General features: G+C 34.0%; 1 protein-coding gene and 1 long non-coding RNA gene across 3 annotated transcripts; both read left to right on the plus strand.

Annotated features, from left to right (window-relative positions):
* Nucleotides 1–1,837: 1,837 nt before the first annotated feature.
* LOC133312589 (uncharacterized) lies at nucleotides 1,838–7,498 on the plus strand. The gene is made up of 3 exons (XR_009751699.1): nucleotides 1,838–2,018; nucleotides 2,712–2,843; nucleotides 6,259–7,498. It is a non-coding gene; the product is annotated as an uncharacterized LOC133312589 (long non-coding RNA).
* Nucleotides 7,499–8,651: 1,153 nt separating this feature from the next.
* Nucleotides 8,652–11,633, plus strand: LOC133312582 (DNA-binding protein REB1-like). Of its 2 annotated transcripts, XM_061513810.1 has the most exons (3): nucleotides 8,653–8,787; nucleotides 8,864–8,940; nucleotides 9,374–11,633. In XM_061513810.1, exon 3 carries the CDS (start codon nucleotides 9,413–9,415, stop codon nucleotides 11,426–11,428), a length of 2,016 nt encoding a protein of 671 aa, XP_061369794.1. In that variant the 5' UTR covers nucleotides 8,653–8,787; nucleotides 8,864–8,940; nucleotides 9,374–9,412; the 3' UTR covers nucleotides 11,429–11,633. The 2 variants fall into 2 exon arrangements, with proteins under 2 accessions (XP_061369792.1, XP_061369794.1); XM_061513808.1 differs by lacking the exon at nucleotides 8,864–8,940 and having other exon boundaries at nucleotides 8,652–8,787.
* The last annotated feature ends 1,028 nt before the right edge of the window (nucleotides 11,634–12,661 follow it).

Below are 12,661 nucleotides of genomic sequence, written 5' to 3' on the forward strand. Positions count from 1 at the left end.
GTGTATGTACCATTACATGTTGTAACAGTTTTGGAATGTAAAGAAGGACCAGTGTTGAAATATAATGATTTGTTATTCGTGCAATGTATATAGCTTGACTTATGTATTTGAAGTTATGTTAAGAGGCATACAAAGTGTTGTATAAACTTGATGCAGATAAAAAAATTTGGAAACAATGTATGAACATTAAAGTAAAACTGTGATGGTGTGAATTATGCAGAAGTTAATTGTGTTAATCATGACTGATATCAGCATGAATAAGGGGAAATGACATTGCTGATCTGTTAATAGAAAATGTACATTCTTGTTAACAGAACTTTAGCAGGGACTGAAAAGGGCCCCCGATAAAATTGTTAGGGACCATAATGGACCTATGAGCTAGAAAATAAGGACTAAAAAACTCCTCGATAGAAAATGTTGAGGGCTAATGGTTTACTAATGCATTGAAGCTACACATGACCCATAAAAGGACACATCAAACAGAACAAAAATACCATTATTGACAGAAACCAGAAAGTGTATCAGCAGACAGATGGTGTGGACCAAAATTTAAAAATTGCAGCATTAAATACATTAATGACAGCAAAGACAGATAGAAAGCAAACATTTCACATTCATTTCATCACATCCTAGTTACAATTACTAACCATGGCCAACATGCCACAGTCATACAAAAAAATCCCACTGACATATTTCCATGAAGGCCACTACATATGTGTTCCAAAAAAGCATAATGCTCATACTAACTATGGCCATAACAAGAGGCATACAAAAAATACCTAATGACATATTTCAACAGGACCAATACCGAAGTATTTCCAAAAAAAAAAAATACCCTAATTACAATTCCAATCAATTCTTATATCAGTGGCATCCCAAAAATGGCCTAATGTCAATGATTACATAGTATTCCAAGCAATTTTGTGGGGCTGGTCTTGGTGGCTTAAGCCCTGGTGTAGACATGAAGCTCATGAATCTGGCCTTGGTGCCACTACTTGTTGTAGTTACTGTCTCATTGGTCACCCAACAAATATACCTCACCTTGAAATTAGAGCACCCAAAAAATGCTCTATTTGGGTTTCTAATGGTCTTCAAGGTGTAAACAACATTGTGCCTCCCACATTTGAACAATGGAACAACTCTCATTGTTTCACTTCTGGACCGAAATGAACTACAAGGGCTTGAGCTCCCCCTCCCAGAAGAAATATTCATCTCCTAAACACCAAGTTTCAAATAACGCACAAAATGAAGGATGAACCCTAAATCAGTAATCCCCAAACCCTAAACGTTCAATCTTCGATTCAATCCCCTTCTTTCTGGTTTAAGAAGAACCCTAAAGCATACAACAATGTTCCTTTGATGAAATTGAGAAGGAATGAGAACTGAACGTTCAATTTGTTTCTTAAATTGAGAGGGGAGGAGAACTGAACAACAACGTGGAAGCAAATTTCTTCAAACGGCGTCGTTTCCCCTCCAACGTGGCAATGACCTTTCTCATTAACGTTACACATCATCACCGTCATTGACGCCGTGAGTTTTGGATTGATAGAAGGACTAACGTGGGTCCTGTTTCACTTTGTTGGGGACCATCTAACGAGTTTATTTTTGTGAGGGACTAATTTGGGCACCGAGTTTTTTGTCAGGGAACTGAGAAAAGTAAACTTTTGACTTTTTTTGTGACTTTTTTTTTTTTTCAAAGCAGACATCCAAACGAAATAAAAAAAAATATTTTTTTTCTTAAAAAAAAATAACTTTTGAAGAAAAAAAAATCATCTAAACGCGATCTTAAATATTTTTAAGGGACGAGGTGGCATAAAACGAGTTAGGCGGTGTTCTTTATCTAATTCTTTTTCGTTGTTTTTGGTAGACAAAATGCTTGTAGAAATGTCTTATTCATTTGTTAATTTTCACACAGTACCACCAGTGAACACATCACCACCGAGCTTGTCCCCCTCTTTGCTTTAATGTTGTTCTCTGGAGTTTCAACTCAGATTCAGCCCTTCGTTGTGCAGTGATAGGTATTTTCTATTGCAATAGGTATCTAGTCTTGCATTTTATTTGGTTTTATTTGTTAATTTTATTTGTTAATTTAACCCAAAGCGACTCGGACTCATCCTCGGTGATCGATCTGAACCACCATGAAGGCAATAATAAGGGTGGTAGAGGCTTGGATCTGGACCTTAACTACCCTCCTCCAGCTTGAACCAAAATCTGACCATTGGGTTTTATTTTTGTTTCCATATTTTTCGATTTTGAATTTCTCTTTAATTTTAGAACTAGAGAAAGTAACAACATCTGATAAAGAAAAAAGAAGAAGAAGGAAGTGCTGTGTGAATACGTAAGCGATTGTCTCTATTTTTTGAGACAGAGAAACCACCGGTTTTCTGATGAGTATATGCATTACTAATCCTGCGACAATTATTAAACAATCCAATGAATTGTACTAACAGATCTGATGAGTATTGCTTTTCATCAAATCCCTAAATTAAAGTATTTATTTTCATTAAAAATAATAATTATTTTTTATGTACTTTTTAAATTGGATTGCATATCACATGTTCAATGTATGTCCTGAACTGAATGATTTTTATTCTCTTTTGTGTTTAGTACAATCCTGTTCGATGGTATTATTTGTTCTTAATGACTAAATTGGGTTGTGATTCTTTTGCCTCTTTAACAATTTCCATTTCCCTTTTTTTTTTTTTTTCAAGTTCTGTTATCTTTCTCTGGACCGTGCTCCACTTTATTCTTCATAATCTACACTTGTGGGCGCACTGAAGGAGTGCTGTTGAAGGGTGGACTCTGAAGACACCAATCTTCTTAAAAGGATTCAATCTACTAAGGTTTCGTGATACTTAACAATTTCCTTTTCCCTTTTATTCTTCTCTTATTCATGATACTTAACATAATTTTGACATTGATATGGAAATAGTGTTTTTCACTTTGGTGATTAGATGTTAAAATTTAGGATTTTTTTGGAAAGATGACAACAATAGTTTCCAATCATGAAGTTTTTGTTAGAACAGAATCATATCCCTTTCATCAATAGTGTTAGAGATATAAAACCAATCATGTTTTATAATTTGATAACTTGCTCTTTTAGGAGACTTGGTATTTGTCAAATAGAATAGAACAACTTGCTTGCTAATTGCAAGCAAATTACACTAGAACAAGCTCTTGGGACTTGCAGAACCACTTTTGAATTAGTGCTGAGAACTTCAAAGGTGTTATCATTACTGTAGTTGTTATCTTTGATGTATGATGTATTACTATGATTATGATGTATGAAGCTTGCATTGATACATAGGCAAAATGTCAAAATAGAAAGTTGAGATTGGTGTAGTAATTTGTGGTTTCTAAAAGGGTACACAAAACAAATTCAAATCCAAATAACAGAAAGAAAAAAAGAAAGAAAGAAAGAGAGAAGAGCTTCTTGGAAGGAAGTGGCACAACACATCACAACCCATGATTTTCAATTCCACACTCCAACCAATGTAACCCCATCAGCTCTGATTTATGCCCTAAACTCACTATCTCTGTAAGTTTTCATTTTTATTCTTCTTTTGTTCCCATCTCTGATTCAATCTCAATTCTCAATTTATTCAATTTTTTTTTTTGTTTGGGTGTCATCGTGGGAATTTAAACTTTCGCATAGTTTTTTGGAACCCCTTTTTAGAATTTTAGTTTAATTTCTAATGGGTCATGTGCAATGGATTTGATCATTTTGATTATGCCAACGGGATTGTCAAGGAAATGGGTTCAATCTGAAGTGTGAGATTTAATGGTAGATCTAAGGTTTATATGTATGTATGTATAAAATTTGTTTTGGAAATTTGAAGTTATGGGTTTAAAGTTGGATTGTTGTTCCATCTGGATTGATTTCCATCCTGAAGTAGTTTAATTTTTTTTTTATTTTTATTTTCTTTCTTTCTTTTATGGATGTGCAACTTCTGTGCCTCTAATGTGATCTGTCTGTGTCCCGCTGTGGTTTATTCGAAAAAATGTATATTAAGTTTCAGCTCTGAAATGAAATTTTCAACTTTGAGTGAGAGGAACCAAAACCTACATTCATTAAACTCTAGCCTACATGATTCAATAAGTGAGTGTAATTGTACAGATTCAATTCTTTTTTAAATTTAAACTATGAAAACCATAGTAACGGAATTGCTGGATTTTATTTAGTGGTGGAGACTTAAAAATTAGTATTGGTTATAATTTTAAAATTGAGATATATTGTTAGTCTCTGCTACTGATCTGTTGTGTAACCCAAATATTTTGTGTCGACAAAGTTCAAGGCATGAAGACGTTGTTTAGTTATTCTATGCTTTGGGATTCAGTATGAGTCAATTTCCTTTGCATACGTGGTTAGAGTTCTTTACTTGATATTTCTGTGCTTGAATAAATTATTTTATACAGCCTTGTTACTCTGAAGTAAGGCCACTTTCTGAATGTCTCTGTACGTGCATTTATCGTTGCATAATTTTTCTGCATTTCGATTGCTTATGATTCAAATTTTCTCATATCACAATATTTATAAAAGTATTAAGAAATATAGATACAATTGAATAAGAGGAAACTTGGAAATTTAAAAAGTATTACCATTAAAACTAGTTTTTTTTTTTCAAGGTGTGAGCCATGCAATCCTCTCCCATTCTAAAAAATATCACACTTCCCAGTTGTGCTTAATAAATCGGGTACATATTCCATATGTATTTATCTGGTTTTTTTTTTTTTTTTTTTTGTTGATATTTTGAAATGCTTATTTAGAAATGAGAATTTTTGCAGGAACCATTTTGATATTCTTTTTAATTTAACTTGATCCCATGTACAGCTTAATTGATATTCTTTTTTAAATCTAATAGTCTATGTAGCCATCCCTGCATGCATTTATATGCTCCATTCCTAAACCATTTTGACATTTTATGTCAGTTATTTAATGGAAGTGATGCTGTGTTATTTGTTGGTTAAGTTTCTCCTTCATTTTTTAATTTTATTTTTTTTTAATTTTATTCACCTCCTAGTTCCATTCTTATGGAATTCAAAATTACCGATTGGTTGTGAATTGAATACTACCGATTGGCTGTGAATTCTCAATTTGAATCTTAGTAGTTCCGTACAAGTTGCTTTCACATATACTTTCCTTCTTATTTTTGTACATATGGAATATGTACATATTCCATATCTACATATTCCATATTTAGAAATGTTGATATTGTATTTTTTGTATATTCATACTTCGTAATTTCATGCCATTTTAATCATGAAGTGGAAGCAGAAATATTGAGAATTTGCCATATCAATGAAACTGTAAGGTCTAGATTTAATCAGTTAATGGCTTTGTTTATGATGCAGGCTAATTAATAATCATTTCGATTAATTCTAAAGTCCCGATTTAATACAATGTTCAACTAGCCTTCAATATTTTATGCTTCTGAGTTTCTTTTATTCATAACTGTGTCAACAGCTACCAAAGTTGTTAACTATATAAGCTCAAAAACTTTAAAAGAGGAAAGTGTTATGACTATATAGGCTAATTAATGAACATTGTGGATTTGAGAGTTATTATGGTTGAATGTTTGAGAAGTATTGCAATATTAATGAATTGATTTATGAAATTATGATGCACATATGATTGGTTTTGAATTAAGAATTATGTAGAATAAGAGAGACATGATAAAGGTAGTTGAGTTTCTGATCTAATGGTATTAGAAAGTGGTAGGCAAAGGTAGGCAGAAAAAGAGGTAGGTAGAATAACACATCCCTTGTGTTTTCCAAATTTGTTTTAGGGGAAAGACTCCTGCAAAGCATTGTATGCAAAAAAATGTAGATATTATTAGCCTTGGTGCACCATGACTTGTTTATAGACAGCGAGCCTGTAATTGTTTTAACGCAGGCGAGAAGCTTGGTTAGGTGAGTAGCCTAAGATTGGTATATTGCGGTTCTATCTGAGCCTACCCCCACTTCAACGTATATTTAATATTTACTAAAATAGAGATTCGTGGATTTTGTGAATTGATGATTTAGATTGAAAAGTTTGCTTTCAACCTTGACATTAGATTTCATCAGTATAATCTTTTGATGATATATTAATTTTGGTTACATAGATAAATAGATTTGGCATTTGAGGATTACTTATATTTATTATTTTTAGCTAAATTATTAATTTTATATGTTGCTATGTCCCACTTATTATACATCATATTATTTACTCGCTGAATTGCATTGCAACTTATCCCAATCTTAATTATGTTTTTGTAGGTATATTTACAGAGTTAACTTCTGATTCAACTCCTCTAGTTTGATCGTAAAAATCTATTTGATTATTAGTGGTGAGCCCGATACATCATTCTGTGTGAGCAATGTTTATATTTTTATTTAGGTAGATGATTTATAGCTTTAAAATCTACCATTATTTCTATAAGCAGATAAATTGTATATCTTATAAATATAATTATATCTTGGTAAAAATTAGGCTTGTCAGGCTAATTAGGTGAACGTCAGCCACAGACCCGAAATTGGGTCATGACCTCATATGGGCTCCACACACTTTTATAAGTGTATAGTAGATAATTTTATCGAACATAAGAAACTTAAAATAAAAAAAATTGCATCCAAGGAAAAAAATGAATGCAATGTCATTTAGTTATTTATTTTTTAAATCACATAATCACAATTTAAATGAGAATGAATGGTAAAAATAAATTCAAATAATCCGAGACAACATTATATGGAATTACCAACTCAAACTCAAGGAGGGATCTTAGTCTGTAGACTAGTGAACCGGATCGAATCGGCTGGGTTGATCCGGAACCTGGTGAACCAGTAATATAGTCGGTTCGAGTCAAGCAATGGATAGGTTATCCATTGCACTTGGTAAAAGCCGGTTCGACGTGATCGGTTTTTATCAAAATCAGTGACCCGACGGGTTCACAAATAAACCGGCGGATCATGAATTTTAAAAAGAAGAAAGAAAACTATGTCGTTTTGCTCTTTTATTCTCCTTTCAATCAGTTTCTTCTCATCAACAAGCCATTTCTTCTCCATCTGCTAGTAGTGCACGCCAATTGACAAGGGTTTACCCATTAAGTTCTCAACTTGTGCAATTTCCTTCTATAATCTCTCGCTTTCTGCTACCCAACACTTTACCTCCTTCCCTTCCATCAACCCCTTGACATGGCTCACGAAGAGGGTTTGGAGGCAATCTTCAAGTTCAACCCTATCAGAAGCAGGAAGGGATGAGAACGTTCCATGTGAGCTCTGGCGTGAAATCATGGACTCCAGAAAGGAAAGAATCCCAAAACCAAAGGACCGCCAGTTACTAGCATTTGTAAACAGAGTTATTAATTTTGGATATACTCAATCTCTGTATCAGTTCTGCAATGTTGCTCGTGAGGTTTTTTTTGGGGTTATTGCTTGGTATGTTGATACCTAACATGTTTAATGTGAACCGATAATATAGTTCATTGATATTAATTTGCTGAATTTTTTTGGCATGTTTCACATCACTCTCTGAATTACAAAAACTGTGATTTTTTGGGGGACAAAGTACATGGGACAATGGTTGTGATTTATTCAGAAACCGATAATATATTTGTTTGTTTGTTGGACAATGATGTGTAATTTATTGTTTTTCATATTAGAATGTTCAAAAGTGATATCATTTTTTTGCATATATTTGAGTATGTTTGTGAATTTTTAAGTATAAAATATAGATTTGTATATTATTAACCTGACTCACCGATTGAATCATTGACTTAGTGACTCAATACTCTGGCCGAATCAATGATCGGATCGGTATTGATCACATTGCTGTAGACACAACTTTGGAGTAATGATATTTATTTTTTCGCTAATAGAACCTTAAATAATGGGATAAATATGAATCATGTTGTAGGTACAAAATTAGTGTCATGCAACTACTACAAGACAAGATAAAGTCATTGAATACTGTGCCTCTTCAACTTTTTTATTATTATTTAACTTGTCTTTTCTTTGTAGGAAAAAAATTTAGTCCCTTTGCATGATGAATTGGAAGCCCTTAAATAATATGTGTGCAGTTTTTCTTTTTCTAAAATGGGGCTTGATTTGTGGTAAATACTATAAAGGGTTTTAAATGAGAAAAAAAATTAATATTTCTCATATTATAGTAGATACTTTTATCTTCTACCCATACACAAATGTGTGGGGGCCATTTGAGATCATGTAAAGAGAAGAAAGAAAAAATCAATAAATATGAAACTCATACATTTTTATGTGTGTGTAGGAGATAAAATTATCTTCTACAACATGAGAAATATTAATCAGGATAAGATATTATTACTACCAAATAATGTTACTATTATATCTTAACTGTTGATTTTTGTCAATAAACGGTTATAATTTATTGCGAATTAATAATTAATTAATGAGCTTGACTTGTGAAAATAATAACCATTGATAGACGAAAATCAACGATTAAGATATGATAATGATATTAATAATATCATTATTTGATATTAACAATAATCGTATCCCATATTAATCACAAAAAAGAATTAGGGAAAGAAGAGGGGTTAAAAGCGGAAAATCACACTCATACGTAAATGGGGTATTATCTGGGGTTCAAATCTAGATAAAACTATCTTTTATTTTCTTCTCCCTCGACACACACTGCCGCTTCTTGCTCTTGAAAACATAACAACCTTCTCCTTAAGATTTTTGCTCTATCCCTTGCTGAAATCCACCCTCTTCATTTTCGTGAGCTTTAAGGGGATTTAAGAGGACCCATTGCATGCTAAGTATCGTAAGGTGAGTCCTCTTACCATCTGATTTCTAGGGTTTCTTGTCTAGCTTTGGTGTGCCCATTCTTAACCAAAATCAGTAGGATCCTTGAAGCTTATGCTGGTGTGGAAGGTTGTTTAGAAGCAACTCTCAATAAACACTAGGTTTATCAAACAAGAGGTAACCTTTGAATTGGTCAAAATCCCCCCTTTTGTTGTTTGTTATTGATGTGAATTCATATTCTGATTTGCCGTCTCTGTCTTGAAATTGATTGGTAAAAGATGAAATAAGATTTAATTGGTTGTTGTTAGACCTTTGTTTTGTATTTTGTGAAGAATATTGCCTATAAATAGGTGAAGCATTGGCAGAAATTGTAAGAGAAAGTTGGAGGGAGTGAGAAATAGAGAACATGAGAAGCTGAGGGTAAGGGAGGATGGAAATTGGGGGCGCACTATTCTTATTCTAATTCTGCATCGATTGACTGTCTTGATTCTTATTCCAGCTCAGGATATACATGAGAAGATAATAGGGACTATTTGAAATTTAATTTTGTTTTTCCTCAATAGATATCATAATTTATAACTAGTTGTGTATTTCATTTTTTTCTTTTCAGATTTGTGTTGGGGGTATTACCTGTGATAATACTAATCTCATGGGTGAGAAAGCCAAGAAGGAAAGGTCTGACATTGACAGAAGCAATTTGGGAAGTAGTTTTGAGCTGAAGCCAAATGAAGGAAAGAAAAACAAGCACAAGGATAGAAAGAAAATGCACGTTACTGATAAAATACTCAATTCAAATGAAACCCTAGAGGAAAATTGTACTGCTGAAGCAGCTGACAAACAAACTTGCTCTACTGAAGGTAATATTACATTCATGTTGGATAGGGAAGAAGAGAGCCACATCAATAAGAGAAAGAAGATAAAGGGGAGAAAAGATATTAAAGTAATGAATAGTGATCTTGCTGATGATAAAGAAATGCAGTACTTTGACGACAACCAGCAAAGCAAGATGAAGAAAAGAAAAAGTTATGATGATTCAACTGGAATTGCAGAAATGGGTTTTTCAAAATCAAGCAAAAAAGGAAAAATGTCAGAGGATAAAGAGTTCAAGAATAATAAAGGTGATCTTCCTTTGGATAAAATCAACAAAGGAAATGCTAATGCACATTCTCTTGTCACCGAAGATGATTTGCTAGGTAAGAAGATGGAGAAGAAGAAGAAGAAACTGGGGAACAAAAGTAAAATGACAGTAAGAGGATATAAAAGCAATGAAGCTGATTATTCTGTTGTCAGTGAAGAGGGGCATGGCAAAAAGAAGAAGATGGAGAAGATATCGGGTAAGAAAAACAAAAGAACTGAAGATGAAGAGTATAAAATCAACAGTGATCCACCTTTTGTCAACAGCAAAAAAGGTGATCAACATTTGGTCAAAAGCCATGAAGGTGAAGATGATGACCAAGACAAGAAGTTGAAGGAGAAGAAAAAAAAGAAGATACTGAGTGAAGAAAGCAAACATGTGGAGTATAACGAGTTTACAAGCAATGAGGGCAAAGACGATGACCAAGGCAAGAAAATGAAGAAGAAACTGAATGACAAAAGCAAAAGTAAAGGGAACAGTGAATTTAAAACCAATGAAGGAGATGCTAATGCAAGTTGCATTGTCACTGAAGTTGATGATCAATGCAAGAAGAAGATAAAGAAAAAAACCAAGGCTGGTACTGGTGAATCTCCTAACCCTGTACCTGGTGGAACATCCAAACCCAAACGAGTAACTTTTTCTGATCAAGTAGAGTTTTGTTGTGATGACTTAGTGCGTGGGAAAAGGTTTACACCAGAAGAAGATAAGAAGATTAAAGAGGCTGTTTTTGACTATATAGAGTCTCATGGTTTGGGAGATGAAGGTCTAGATATGATTCTCCATTCCAGATCTCATCCTGAACTTAGAGGTTGTTGGAAAGATATTGGGTCAGTCTTACCTGAGAGGCCTTACATTAGTGTGTATTATCGTGCTCATATTTTGTTTGAAAGGGATGAGAAGCGTAAGTGGACGCCTGAAGAACTTGAATTTGTTCGTAAGGTCCAAGAACAGCATGGATCTGATTGGAAATCAGTAGCTGAAGCATTGGGTAAACATCGATTTCATGTAAAGGATGCATGGCGTAGAATAAAATTAACCAATACAAACAAAGGACGATGGTCCCAAGAGGAGTATCAAAATTTATTTGATTTAGTAAACCTGGATCTACGCGCGAGGGCTTTAGAAGATCATAGAAAATCAAAACATGGAATGTTGCGAGATAATATTAGTTGGGAGGCAATTGGCAACAAATTGACCACTAGAACCAGTCCACGTTGCTGCAAAAAATGGTATGAGCAATTAACATCATCAATGGTTGCTAAGGGTGAATGGAGTGACACCGATGACTACCGCCTAGTAAATGCTTTATTTACTTTGGATGCTTGCTGCATGGAGGAGGTAGACTGGGACTATCTGCTTGATCATAGGTCTGGTGATGTATGTAGAAAACGATGGAGCCAAATGGTCCAATATATTGGAGAGCATGGGAGGAAATCATTTGCCGAGCAGGTGGAAATTCTTGCAAAGAGATTTTGTCCCGACTTATTGGAAGCAAGAGAAGCCTTTGACAGCAAACCTGTGGTTTGTTGAGGTTATTATCCTGTCAGGTGGTTTTCCTGGTTTGAATTGATTTTGTAAGACCAGAATGTATTAGATTATGGTAATGATGTTTTTGTGGGATCATCCGGACCTTTTTTGGCATATCGGAAACTGGATTTTCATTACAGTTCGATGGTAGTTTATAATAGTGTTCTCTTTTGATAAAATGTTAACCCCGTTCTTATGTCCCTGTTTAGTCCATGTTGAAAGTTATTTGAAAGTGGTTGCTTTGATTTAAGTTATAGTAAGTGATAGTTTGATACTCTTTATGGCTGCTTTTTGGGTTTATGTTCTATTAGTCTTGCTATTTCCATCTTCACCTTCATTCAGTGAGAAAAAAAATCTCTTTGGGGCCTATTTATTGCCTCAGACATCGATTGATGGTTACTGATAATTATCTCCGTTTTTTTGAGAAAGTAGGAAGTTACCCACTTACATCATAGAAGTTGAGCATGTTCTATGCTAATTGTGCAGAATTTAGATATTTTATTTATTTATTTAGACATTTAAGCAGAATTTAGATATTTTAGTGCATATTTGGCTGAATATGCGTGGGAGATTGTCCCTTCAAATGGGTTTTCATACTAAATTAATCATGTTTGGGATAATACACTTTTAATTGTGTTTATTGTGATTTTGTCCTGAAACGGGCATTTGAACAGAAGTAAGAATGGGTTGCTTCTGCTTTGTTTGGGGAAATTTTATGGCAAAAATTGAATGCTCCAAATACCATTTCACTGTTATAGACTTGCCTTTGCTTCACTGCCTTTCACTCTACAGCCTCTTACTGTGTCCATATAACTAGCCTCCAAGCTCTTTGGTTACAGCCTCTTACTGTGTCCATATAACTAGCCTCCAAGCTCTTTGGTCTTTTTCCCAGGTCCATGATGTTCCACTCTATTCCATTGGTGCTGCTTCCAGCTTGTGGTCTCTCCCAGCTACAGCTCTAGATTGTGCTCCCAACACTTGCTCTTAGATTTTTATTACTCCCTTCCTGCTTTCCTATGCTGCAATATCATATTTTCTGTTAAGAACTTCTCACAGAACTGCAATTTCATTTAATTTTTTGTCATCTAACAGAACTTTGCCTGCAGAAATTTAATTACTTTTCTAAATTAGAATACTGCAATGTCATAATGTGTTTGGGGAAATGACCACAATTAAGGCTTGCCATGCACTTTATTTTGGAACTGAAGGTCAATTATGCTTTAGTTTTAAAGCCGT

The sequence above is a fragment of the Gastrolobium bilobum genome, unplaced genomic scaffold (genome assembly GCF_033153095.1).
Source record: "Gastrolobium bilobum isolate Gb01-03AN ecotype WA unplaced genomic scaffold, APGP_CSIRO_Gbil_v1 utg30084, whole genome shotgun sequence".
Taxonomy (NCBI): Eukaryota; Viridiplantae; Streptophyta; class Magnoliopsida; order Fabales; family Fabaceae; genus Gastrolobium; species Gastrolobium bilobum.